This window comes from Panicum hallii, chromosome 5 (assembly GCF_002211085.1).
Source record: "Panicum hallii strain FIL2 chromosome 5, PHallii_v3.1, whole genome shotgun sequence".
NCBI lineage: Eukaryota > Viridiplantae > Streptophyta > Magnoliopsida > Poales > Poaceae > Panicum > Panicum hallii.
Window position 1 is genome coordinate 58,937,271 of NC_038046.1, and position 12,107 is coordinate 58,949,377.

The 12,107-nt window shown below is 43.7% G+C and overlaps 2 protein-coding genes across 12 annotated transcripts; both read left to right on the forward strand.

The window, feature by feature from the left end:
* The first annotated feature begins 199 nt into the window (after positions 1–199).
* On the forward strand, positions 200–6,848 carry LOC112893775 (casein kinase 1-like protein 4). 9 transcript variants are annotated; one of them, XR_003228908.1, is made up of 18 exons: positions 200–412; positions 534–574; positions 1,126–1,195; positions 1,281–1,429; positions 1,680–1,775; positions 1,862–1,932; positions 2,042–2,103; positions 2,183–2,246; positions 2,797–2,881; positions 2,962–3,088; positions 3,186–3,250; positions 3,786–3,840; positions 4,546–4,682; positions 5,095–5,297; positions 5,375–5,546; positions 5,774–5,865; positions 5,959–6,055; positions 6,516–6,848. XR_003228908.1 is itself a non-coding variant. In XM_025961255.1 (15 exons), the coding sequence occupies exons 1-14, from the start codon at positions 337–339 to the stop codon at positions 5,284–5,286; spliced, it is 1,290 nt and encodes a 429-aa protein (XP_025817040.1). In that variant the 5' UTR covers positions 200–336; the 3' UTR covers positions 5,287–5,297; positions 5,375–5,693. The 9 variants fall into 9 exon arrangements, 1 of the variants encoding a protein (XP_025817040.1); XR_003228907.1 differs by having other exon boundaries at positions 5,780–5,865; XR_003228909.1 differs by having other exon boundaries at positions 5,789–5,865.
* A 2,511-nt stretch (positions 6,849–9,359) lies between these two features.
* On the forward strand, positions 9,360–11,579 carry LOC112894674 (VAN3-binding protein). 3 transcript variants are annotated; one of them, XM_025962447.1, is made up of 7 exons: positions 9,360–9,496; positions 9,669–9,953; positions 10,035–10,133; positions 10,223–10,613; positions 10,704–10,903; positions 11,018–11,075; positions 11,161–11,579. In XM_025962447.1, the coding sequence occupies exons 2-7, from the start codon at positions 9,672–9,674 to the stop codon at positions 11,364–11,366; spliced, it is 1,236 nt and encodes a 411-aa protein (XP_025818232.1). In that variant the 5' UTR covers positions 9,360–9,496; positions 9,669–9,671; the 3' UTR covers positions 11,367–11,579. The 3 variants fall into 3 exon arrangements, with proteins under 3 accessions (XP_025818232.1, XP_025818233.1, XP_025818235.1); XM_025962448.1 differs by having other exon boundaries at positions 9,383–9,514; XM_025962450.1 differs by lacking the exon at positions 9,360–9,496 and having other exon boundaries at positions 9,572–9,953.
* The last annotated feature ends 528 nt before the right edge of the window (positions 11,580–12,107 follow it).

Here is a 12,107-nt window from a genome sequence, read left to right on the forward strand (position 1 = left end):
TGTCCATCCATGTTGGGGCTGAATTCACGTCCCGAGTTCGCAAGGCCCAGGCCAGCCCACCGAGAATAGCGCAGCCCATGTCCATGAATCCCTCCACCGACACGGAATCGGCGGCCACACACGAGGAATTCGTGCGGGCCCCGCCCAGAGTGCCACCTCAGCTTATTAGGCTCGAAGAGGTGTCTTCCCTTCCCCAGTCCCCACTCGGCTTCGGCGCCGCTGCAAGCAAAACCCCACCACCCGCGCCCGCTGCTGCAGCGGCGACGTCGCCGCCAAGGAACCCGGAACAGCCCAGGCATCCAACCAATAGCCCGCGGAAGCGATTTCGCCTCGCGCATGGACCGCATCGTCGGCGGCAAGTTCAGGCTCGGGCGGAAGATCGGCTGCGGCTCCTTCGGCGAGATCTACCTCGGTGAGCCGATTCCGCTCCCAATTCCGAATTCCTCCCGCGTTTCAGCGTTTGCTTATATTGATTAATTATCACTGTGCCCCACCGCGCCGATGATGCTGTTGGTCTTGCCCCCCTGTTTCAGCCACGCACATCGACACCTACGAGATCGTCGCCGTCAAGATTGTGAGTCCCTTCGATTATCTCCTCACTTGCCTCCTCTTCTATTCGTTTCGTTTCCCTGCCGCGATTCAGTGGCTTGCTCTGACGTGTTGGCCCGTTGAGCGGAGGATTCATTCTCGTCGGGTGGATTACGATGACTGAGTGCTCTGTTCAAATGTCCCATGATGTTCCTACTTCTCTTCATCAGAACAGAGGATTATTTTCACCAAAAATGCAACCAATGATTTCGCTCCAAACGCTCCCATCGCTCTATGTATTTTTCTTTTTAGTTTTGCTGTGATGATAGTGTTTGACTGATTTTCAACGTTCTGGTGGTTGTTGGCCATGATTAAGCTCTCTCATAGCCAAATTGTGGCTGCTCCTTCCGCAAATGCTATGATTAGGACAGCAGGGCTGAGAGCCGCAAGTACATACACCTAGTACTTGCGTGTTAAGTAATAGCTACCATCCTGCTGCCTGCTGCCTTGTTTCTTTTAAAGACTTAATTCTTACGTGGCTCATATAATTGGACTGACGCACTGGAGAAACTAACCTTGGCAACCACCTCCCTACAGGAGAGCAGCAAGACGAAGCACCCCCAGTTGTTTTACGAGGCAAAGCTCTACAACACTCTCCAAGGAGGAAGTATGTGCCGTCATACCACTCTGCAATAGTTTTCTTTTGAAGATAAGACATCATGAGCTTACAGGAGGAATGTTCTGGAACCCAGGTGGCATTGCAAACGTCAAGTGGTGCGGCGTGGACGGGGAAGAAAATGTTCTCGTCATTGACCTGCTGGGACCAAGTTTGGAGGACCTCCTCGTCTATTGCGGCAGGAAATTCACACTCAAGACTGTCCTATTGCTGGCTGATCAGATGGTAATTAAAAACTAGGCAATGCCTTTTCATTTCCGTGCAGCATCTCATGCATGATAAGTGGACATTGCAAAAGAATTTAGAATGCTTAGAAATCAGACTTGGTAAATTGTTTTCAATAATATGTCTGCAGACTTTCAAACCTTGCTTCCATCTCATATTCTCATTGTTGATTATTTACATTGTTCACTAGTTCCACAAAATCACCTCTCTGTATTGACTAGAGCAACTTTTTGATAAACAATTGCGGCAGATTACAAGAATCGAGTTTATGCATTCCAAAGGGTACTTACACAGAGATATAAAACCTGACAACTTTCTGATGGGTCTTGGTCGGAAAGCAAATCAGGTGCTGGCTGTGATGTCATCCAAGTTCCCAATTAGGATGCCAATGTACTGAACTGGCTTACCAACAACTCCACTTGTGGTTATCAGGTATACATAATTGATTTTGGGCTTGCCAAAAGATACCGGGATTCTACGACGAATCGTCATATTCCTTACAGGTACGATTATATTTACAAGAGCGCATTTTATCTATTTTCCTGAATGGTTTAGGCATTTAGCTAATCTTGTTCATCTGTGAGCTTTGCTTGCTAAGCCGTTTTTCTGTAGAGAAAATAAGAACTTGACTGGCACAGCACGCTATGCAAGTTGCAACACCCACCTTGGAATTGGTAAGTTGTAACTTTCTGAATACCTGTGTATCACCATCTGAATTCAATTTTGACAATTATTGTTTGATTTTATTGGCAGAACAAAGCCGCAGGGATGATTTGGAATCTCTTGGCTATGTCCTTTTGTATTTTCTCCGAGGAAGGTAAGTTTATCTTTTATGCTGTGCAGTAGCACATGCTGTGATGTTGCTTTTTTTTTTTGGAAGTGTGTTAGACGGTGGGTGCAATGTGGTGCGGTATCTGAAAAATGGGTACCAGAAAACTCTATTAGCCTGCTTTTACAACTAGCAACTTTGGCAACTTAATTTCATAAAACTGCATATCACTTTCAATAAAAATAGGTTAGCACTAACAGTTGACAACTATTTGAGAAGGGTTGTGGTGTAGAAAGCGTATCTTCTAAGAACTACCCTTAAAATATGCGAGTTACATATTCTAATCTGAGGCACTTGTCCATTTTTTTTTTGTAACATATTTATGCAAATGCACATATTCCACTGAAGTTCTACTTCCAAGGTTACCGAACTGTTCACCTATGTGACACACATGTAGGTACTAGAGCTTGATGTCCACCTTCGTTTATGTTAGGTCCAAAATCAGAGCTTTCATACTTTCCAAGTGTCAACATCTTTGACACCAATTCATGATAAGTTGCTAACTCTTAACTACTCTGTTATATATTGCTGTGTGAAGCCTTCCTTGGCAGGGACTAAAAGCTGCAACAAAGACACAGAAGTATGACAAAATATGTGAGAAAAAGATATCAACTCCTATCGAGGTTATCCCATAATCGTATTAGACCTTTTTTTGGTGTGTGTATGTCTGTATTTATTGCTGATCAAGAAAATTTGTGGTCAGGTCTTGTGCAAATCCTGTCCCGTCGAATTCGCATCTTACTTCCATTACTGCCATTCATTGACATTTGATCAGCGACCTGACTATGCATTTGTGAAGCGACTTTTTCGTGACTTGTTTACCCGCCAAGGTATTCCCCTGATTAATAAGTAATACTATGCATGGTATCTCTAGGTTTGTTATTCTCCTGTTGTTCTAAAACCAACATTTTACTCACTTTTCAACAGGATACGAATTTGATTATGTCTTTGACTGGACAGTTTTGAAATACAAACAAGGCCAAAAACAAAAGGTATGCCTGATTTCTTTCTGTGCGTCTTTTTCCTTTGGGGTGATGGGGCTGATGGTGACTATTGTTTATACCTCTATAACGTTGCAACTTCAGGCATGTGCTCGTGCTGTTGTATTCTAGAGTTATTCCATGTGGTTGACTCTGTTAGTTGTTATATAACTTCTAGAATTGAATGTATTCTGCAAAATCGTAAAACAATCCCTGAACCATCTTCTCGAAGTAATAAAGCTCCAGTTATCTCTTGTGGTGATGTTTTGTTAAGAGCAAGACTGTTGCTGGGCTAAATATGGCATTCACTTTTTATGCCCATATGTCTGCAACTCTGCTTTATAAAACATTTACCTTAGTTTTGTTTGCGCCTGAAAAATCCAATTTTATATTGTGTAGAACTTTCTTGTCCAGAAAAGGGTTTAGCCAATAATTTTATTTAGGAAGCATTCCACAAAACCTTTGGCCGCTCGTGACAGTTACTAATTTGGGCGATGATGCAAGTGCAACTATGATGGCTGCTTAACAAATTCTCTTCTACTTGCAGCGAAGTCCTGGGGCGCCAGCTCGACCAATTCAAGAAGATGTACAGAAACAAGCAGGTAATAGAGGCTATGCACCTTTTGGTACTCAGCTACATATTAGTACATGTGTGATCATCATTTCATGGCGTGGATGGTGATTACTGAGGTCAACAAAATATCTTACACAGAATTGTCTGTCATTTTATTTATTATTTCAGCATTTCTTAGGAGTTAGAGATGATTTGATGAGATAAATCAAATCTTGTAGTTTGGTTACTGTTTGGGTTGGTTATGTTATTGTTGCTGTATCCATAGGAGTGAGAGATGATTAAGATGACCGACCAAATTTTCATGTCTGTTCACTGTTTCAGTCTGTTATTAGGATGCAGACTTGATTGGTTAGATGGACTGGAATGTTATCTTGTATTTTCTAGTTATTTTATTTATTTTTGCAGTGTATTATAGTATTGGTAGATGATTGATGGGATAGACCATATGCCTTGATAGAACTCTATAATTTCATTATTATTTTGTTGCAGTGTAGATTGAGCTTATTAGCTGATATATAGTTGGACAAGAGGTATTTTGGCTTCTATGCCAAAAAAAAAATGTCATGGTTTATCCACCATCTATATATGACATTTATGTTTGGGATCCAACTTCTACTTGTATTACTTTTAAATCTGGTTGTAGTACATCAGATTAGAACATTAGGAATCGTACTTCATCTTTGCTAAAGTTTGGTTATAGTTTGATATATATTGGTGGCTTTATGGTTAACAGGTGTAAATGGTATTTTTCATAGTGAAGCCCGGGAGCATGTAGAGACAAGCCATCCAACATGGCAAGCTGCAGAATCTCGAGGCAAACAGGCAACCGATAAAGATTGGAATTCCAGCATGCAGCATACTGTGAAACTTGTAAGTTCTACAGATCAGTTTAACATGCCTACTTTCTTCTTGTGACCAAGAACATCGAATGCATTTACTTTCCCAAGGTCCAATTCTTCTGCAGTACCTTTTTGGTTTCCTATTAACTAGTACTGGATAGGAACAAAAAGTTTGAATCTGATTGGTCTTCTTTTCTTGTTGGAGTTTCCTGTTCAACTTTTGTGCTGAGTTAGCAACATGAGAGTGCAATTTGAGTTTGTCTCCCCTGAATTAGTATCATATATAGAAAAATGACAGTGCTTTATGATAACTCTGTTTGAGGAAAATGACTTTGCCCTTCTTGAAGAACAGCTCGTTTCATGCTAACGAGGGTTTCCTCCTATTATAACTTTGGTTCCTTCAGCAGTTCTATGATATCTAATAAGATGGTTGACCATTTCAGAGACAAGATGTGGATGATGGAAAAGTGCAGATGACGTCTGTCCCACTTCCTAGTTCCCTGTGGAAAGATGATGGTGATTCAAGACAAAAAGGACAATTTGATGCTGTTCACCATACTCAGGGTTTTGTAAACATAACTGGCTCATCTAACAGCTGGCCTCCTACATTCCAGCGCAATGCACCGGCAAAGTGACAGTTAAATCTGTAAGATTAGTCCAATGATTGTATTTGTCTATTGTTCTTACTTCTAGCATCCTTAATGAATTCATTTTCCTATATAGATCATATCTGGTGGAGCAAAGAGGAAATGCAAAGAGTTAGAGGATGCCCCTGTTCCTTCGAGGTGGTTCAGAGTCAAGTATCGAACAGTCAATGTAGACTTGATGTTTAATGTGTGTTAGTGAGGTGGCTACTGATGCATTTGATGATGATGATGCCTGCTAATTATGGAAGGTTTGCTCGCTGTTGTGATTAATGCTTGGGCAGTCCAACTGCTTAAACATTTCATTGTCGTAGTCCTGGATACCTTGTAAATTGGTTACATGTTAATAGATGTATGGTTTGAGCATATTGCAAATAACGATGATCTGGATTTGTGCACTTTTCTGCTGTCAATTAAATTGCACATGTTGCAACATGATTATTTATTGAAGTTAGCTTTGTCATCTGAAATGTTTTAGCATTAGGTACTGCAGAGGCTCAACTGAACAGGGGATAGTATGCCATTCTTAAGTTGAATCTATCTACATTGGGACTTACGCATCTTTAGCAGGTGATGCACAATTGGTGAAAATTTATCTTCACGAATTTTACTCTACAAATGAAGTGTCGTCTTGCTTATATATGTGTTTCATATTTATTGCAGATTGATGCTATCACGCCGTGGAAATCAGCTGTATATCTTCTGATGTCATCAGTTCGATGTGGAATCGTTCAAGTAGACATATTTTTTAAAATAAAAGGTATGAATGGAGATGTAGTAAGTCGAGTCATGGAAGGTGCTACAGTTTCTTATCAGTCTTTCTCTGGCAATGTTTCTGACACTACCCTTCTTGTGAAGGCTTTGGATAACTTGGCTTTTGTTAAAGCGTCTAGTTTTATGGAATATATTTTTATCAGAACTAATAACTAATTTTTTATCTTTGGAGGGACTTCCAGTCAGTTTGTTTGTCCTTCTCTTTGACATAAACACCTCCTCTTTAGCTAAAATATTGGGTACATTCGGCAACATGTAGGGCCAAATATTTGCTACAATCATAACAGAACCTCTACCATTCTTTCTGCAATATTGCTATTATCTTTTATCATTTCAAAGCTTTGATTATCCTTTCCTATTCCATGGTCCAACAAACTCCACATTTGCACCAGTTCGCTTGCAGAAAACTTGACTATTGATAGATAATGAATTTTCTGGTTCTACAGGTTTCCATGTCACCGTTGTACTGGCAATGTCGAGCCATGGGAGTTGTCATGACAGTGTTACGTGCCTGGTTGTAGTTTTGTATCATCCATCCCGACAACCATAGGTATGGAGTAAAGTTCCTTCTAGTGCTATGTAACATATTCGATGTCCAGTAGTTTTATTGTTACGATGTGTGTTCCGAATAATTTTTGGTGTATATTTGTGATTGGTAGTGATTGCAAAGTTGAAAACGAGCTGATGCATTGTAAGGAAAATAAATTTAAGAACACGCATCTGGGGACTTCTGTTCCAATGTAATTTATCAAGTGCTTCTCTTGAATGCCTTGCGGCCAGCGCTATGTGCTGCATCAAGCAATGTTGAATTGTCGATTGCTTATTACCTTCTCCTGACAAGATCCAGTCAGTTTGTATGTGCACTCTTCCTTCATTTGCACACTGCCTGATAGGTTCATCTATTGACTTGATCGTGTAAATTAAGATGCGACCTGGTTGAAAGCTGGGAGAGGCCATGAGGTATGTGATCTCCCAAAATTTTGAACTCTGCTGCTCTCTTACTTACTGGATGGGCAGTTCTCCTGCCGTATTATTCATTCATAGTAAAGGGAAGACCCTAGAAAGTTTAGCTACTGATGAGTACAGTGTTATCCCCCAACCCTTCGCTGATTATGTTGGTGCAAGGTTATCATTTGAATTTTGTAAGGTTGGTGCTACTGGCCGCCAGATAGCACTGTGTATCTATGCTGTTCCGCCATTTCCTTTACTGCCTGTTATCTTTCTACCATGTCATGTTTTATAATAAGTTGCATCCGTCTATGCATATCCTTTGCTGGATTAAAAAAACGCAGCTTTCCTATGCTAATTAGTGCCCTCTGTACTGTACTTAAGGCATCGGTAAGGTTGCTTTGGTTGGGCACTGGGAGTTGGTGCCCCCAAAATTTTGGGTCTTGTCGAGCGAACGAACAGCACTTTCTTTCCCTGCACGAACGGCGATGATGAGATTCTTGCTTTCTCAAGCATCTAGTATTTCTTTTGGCATGCAGGAGGGGGAAAAGTAAGCAAAGCAAAACAAAGCTTGTCAATTGCTTGGGGTTATATTTTCTAGGGAAAGCCAACAAAAACTTACTAATAGGAAACAAGTTTTTGCCTTATGCCTCTTCATCTTGATGTCACTAAGCACTAATAAGGACAAGCTCGATATATATGTACATCATGATGTGTGGGGGCATCAGCAAACAATATCGCTCACTTTGCTTTCTGTTCTGTTCGAGAAGCTTTAGCTTGGAGAAGAAACATGTACGGGCTAATGAAGAAATTATGGAAAAGGAAAGAAGAACAGGGACAATAGCAGAACAGCTCTGGACGTTTTCATTTTTGAGATGGTACCAGAAGATCTCGTTCGAATGTACCTGCAAAATTGAAACAAAAAAACTGATATATCCTTTGTTCTCCGAGATTAATCGACCTTTGTCTTACCAGCCATGGTAATAAATAAAATAACAGAATGAAGGAGAACGATTCTTCTTGCACGATCATACCAGATCTTTTTATTTTACAATGTTGATCCTCAGTTTCGTGTCTCAAATGCACAATGAGATTGCAAAAATTCTTCGCACGAGCTGCGGGAAACACGGATTGCAGGTCGCATCATTCTCTCCAACATGAAAAGGGGTAACCCCTGAATCATTCTCTTTCCGTAAGCACCCAATCATACGGACCATTAAAGCAGACAAAGGAGAGATAAGCCCCGTCAGGATATCTGATGAAAATGCGAAAGAGAGTCACTTTAATCACCAGCTTCATCAGGATGCTAATGCTAATGGCAAGGCATATTCCCTTGCTGTTGGTTTCCTTTCCTGTGATTCAATTTGCTCACAAGTTGATGCCAAACACTTTGTCGCTCTCAAGTACTTCTAGATCCCATGGCATGGACAGTAGTGCTGCACTTTGTTTCGTTGCTGACCAAATGATTCAGATCACGCGCACGTAACCACATCATCACCCAATTACATTGCATAGTATATGATGAACACTATAAATCATCTCGCATCTAATGATCACGCTCTGCCTGAAAATTGAACATGTTTCTCTTCCTCTGCTCTATTCCTCATTGAGAATGATGTTCAGTTCAATAGTCCATGGTCTAGTTCTGGTCTTGGTGTTTTTTCTTTAAGAGAGAGAGAGACAATTTGTACTTCTAGGGAGTGTTACAGTCCCTTCATATCTTTAACCCTTTAGGGGTACCCCTTCTTTCTTGTTAATATAATGATGTGCAGTTCTAGGCTTTCGAGAGAAAAAATTCAATAGTTCATGGGTTCAGTAACTCGAGTTAAGTCTTTCAGATGCCAACACTGCAAACGCCTCCAGAATCAAACTGGTTTAGTCGTAGTTCTGTCACTGTCCTGTCAGAGAGGCTTCATTCGCCTCCGTACCGAACGCTGCACGATCATACTGTCTTGCTCGATTGAACCTGTAAGAGTGAAACAAGACTGATCAGTTCCTAAATCCAAAGGCACGCACCAGACTCCATAGGCTCCATGGAAGTGCACGGCGCATAAAGATGCTGGCCACTACGCCGTTTTACTTTGAAAAGCGAATTTTGAGCTCTTTTTATGGGAGGCCTTGGGAGTCGAAGAAATGCCATTTGATTAGACTTGAGTGGAAGAGCAAATGGATTTGAAAATCATTGTTTATTGATGATAAGGACTGTGGAGATAATTAAATAGGCATTAGCTGCAGAAAGCCAGGATGTAACTGTAGAAGAATATAGAACTAGCTCGCACCTGCTAGATGCATCATTCCTAAGCATAAATAGGACAAACCTGACAGCAACTTCCTCCTCCGTGGTGCTCTGTACTTGTCTTCAACTGATTCCTCCGACAGGAGAAGAGTCCATGTCATTGAGCCCCATCCTAGCATCAAACAAGAATCTCAGATTCTCAGTCTACAGGATCCCTCTCTGACATCCTCTCAATAAGCGTGTGTACGTGCTAACATTCATGTAACTCTCCTGCTCTCACATCCTTCTTGCTTTACTGGTTTCTACTGTAAAGCTATAACCTTCAGACTGACACAAATCTTCTAGTTTGTACATGCAAGTAATTTAGTTTTTTAAATCAGCGATTCAGCACCAATTAACCTTCGATTCTTGTCAGGCGATGGAGCAATGCACTGACCACAATGCGCAGCTTCCGAGGCTCGAGGGCATCGAGGAAGAAGGCAGCCCGGCCGACGAGTGGGCTCCGACGTCGGTCCGGGCACCGGAGACCCCGACGGAGACGATGGAGTTCCTAGCAAGGTCCTGGAGCCTGTCAGCAGCGGAGATCTCCAAGGCCCTCAAGGTCCTCAGCTGCGGCAAGGCCGCTTCCGATTCTCCTGCTGCGGTCACTACGACGGAGCAGAGGCCAACACCACCACTCGAGAGTGATCACCGCCATCAGGTAACGGCCACATATCCGATCAAATGATCGGCGATCTTGCACGGACGTAAACATGCTCTTATATATGGGTGTCTGCTGCAGAGAGCAGACGCGGCGATGGCTGCCCCGGCGGCGCAGGCCGGTGAAGCCGGCGGCGTGATGAGCCCGCCCGTCTCTCCCAGGGCCAACCTGGACGTCAAGGTGCGGAACACGACTGCATGCGTCCTGTTGGAGTCCGAAGGTGAATTTGAACCGCCGTGTTCTTACTCGTTCGCCGCTTGCTTCTGCAGCTGCTTCGTGCCGCCGCGGGGAGGGGGAAGACGGTGGGCGCGTGGATCAAGGAGCAGCGGGAGAAGAAGCGCGCCGAGGCCCGGTCCCGCAACGCGCAGGCGTACGCGGCGACGTCCGTGGCAGGGGTGGCCGCGGCGGTTGCGGCGCTGGTGGCCGGCGCGGTCTTCTCGGCGCCCCCGCCGGAGCAGCGGCCCAAGAACGGGGGCGCGAGCAACGCCACCAAGACCGCGGCGGCCGTGGCGTCCGCGGCCGCGCTGGTGGCGTCGCACTGCGTGGAGATGGCGCAGGCGATCGGCGCCAGCCACGACCAGATCCTGGCCGCCATCCACTCGGCCGTGAACACGCAGACCAGCGGCGACGTCATGGCGCTCACCGCCGGCGCGGCAACGGGTACGCACGACGACCCCCAAAACTGAGCATATTATGGCAGAGTTTGAGCGAGACATCTCGCATCAGACATGATGGCATTGTTGTTTGCAGCTTTGCGCGGGGCTGCAATGCTGAGGGCGAGGCTCCACAAGGAGATCCAGGCAACGGCTTTGCCCGGCGACGGCAGGGAGCCGGAGAGAGACATCTCGCCGCTGGTCTTCGTGTCCAGGGGCGGCGAGCTTCTCAAACGCACCAGGCAGGGCATCCTCCACTGGAAGCTCGTCACCGTGTACATCAACTCCAGCTTCCAGGTAGTACGAACAGAGGTTCAGCGCTGACAAAAAAGACAGTGCTCTTTGCCACCATGGATCGATCAATGGATGCTGATGCCGACCAAACACGACATGATTTTTTTTTTTTTGCAGGTGGTTCTCAAGATGCAGAGTGCACATATGGCTGGCACATTCATCAAAACAAAAAAGTGTAAGATTACAAACATTTAGCAGATTTATCTGTCACTCTTAACATGTATCCAACTCATTGTCAGGTCTATGACGCTGCATTCCAGGTGTGGTCCTCGATGTTTGCTCTGAGATACCGGCATGGGCAGGCAGGGAGCTCGAGGATGGGAGTCATAAGCGAGGATACTTTGGGATCAGGACGGTTGAAAGGGTGATCGAGTTCGAGTGCAGGAACAAGTATGATCAGCACAAGTGGGTTCAGGGCATCACGGAGATGCTGGTCCGCCGTGATAGCATGAACAACGCCTTGTAAATATCGATCGACGAGGCAGAATCGTGGGTTGTGGGAAATGTTTGTGCTGTAAATTTGTCTGCTAATCGCAGAAATTGGAACTTCAATCTAGTCTGATAAAGCCAACTAGCCAAGAAATCTGGACTGATTTCTTTTTCTCCTTCATTTACGGAGAAAACAGCTCGATTCCGTGTGGAATTCAGCCTTGCAAACAAAGAAGATCCAAGTTTTAACTCAAAATTTCTCCAATTGTAGTGTCGGCTAACACACGGCGGGAGGAAGAAGAAGAAGATCCATTTTTTTTTTTGAAATGGATAACAAGTTCCATTAGTCAGGCTTATCACCAGACACCAACAAAGTTACAAACTCTGGTATACAGCTTTGCCACAGCAAAGGACCGTTCATACACTTTAAGCCCATAGCCGCTAGAGCATCAGCCACTGTATTACAATCTCGGGATATATGAAATATAATACATTCAGAGAATTCCTCATACATTAAAGCCTTGATATCATCTAATAATGTGCCTAAGATAGATCTGTCCACCCCTGGAGCAGATAAAACCTTGACCACAAAACCTGTATCAGTCTCCAAAATAATACGCCTCATTCTTAAACCAGCAGCACACTCCATACCTTTCAAACAAGCTCTCATTAGGAAATTAGCTGAGCCGGCACCAGCAGCTATCGCCATGCCAGTGTGATCTCTAATGACAAAACCCCATCCAGCTTTATTTATCCAGAGGATAAAAGCTCCATCACA

Bases quoted from the DNA above. Each gene is read 5' to 3' on its own strand.
- LOC112893775 (XM_025961255.1), top strand. From the start codon at position 337: ATGGACCGCATCGTCGGCGGCAAGTTCAGGCTCGGGCGGAAGATCGGC. The intron at 3,841-4,545 runs GTAATAGAGGCT...TATGGTTAACAG, and splicing joins AGATGTACAGAAACAAGCAG to GTGTAAATGGTATTTTTCAT. The intron at 4,683-5,094 runs GTAAGTTCTACA...TGACCATTTCAG, and splicing joins TGCAGCATACTGTGAAACTT to AGACAAGATGTGGATGATGG.
- LOC112894674 (XM_025962447.1), top strand. From the start codon at position 9,672: ATGGAGCAATGCACTGACCACAATGCGCAGCTTCCGAGGCTCGAGGGC. The intron at 10,614-10,703 runs GTACGCACGACG...TGTTGTTTGCAG, and splicing joins CACCGCCGGCGCGGCAACGG to CTTTGCGCGGGGCTGCAATG. The intron at 11,076-11,160 runs GTAAGATTACAA...GCTGCATTCCAG, and splicing joins ATTCATCAAAACAAAAAAGT to GTGTGGTCCTCGATGTTTGC.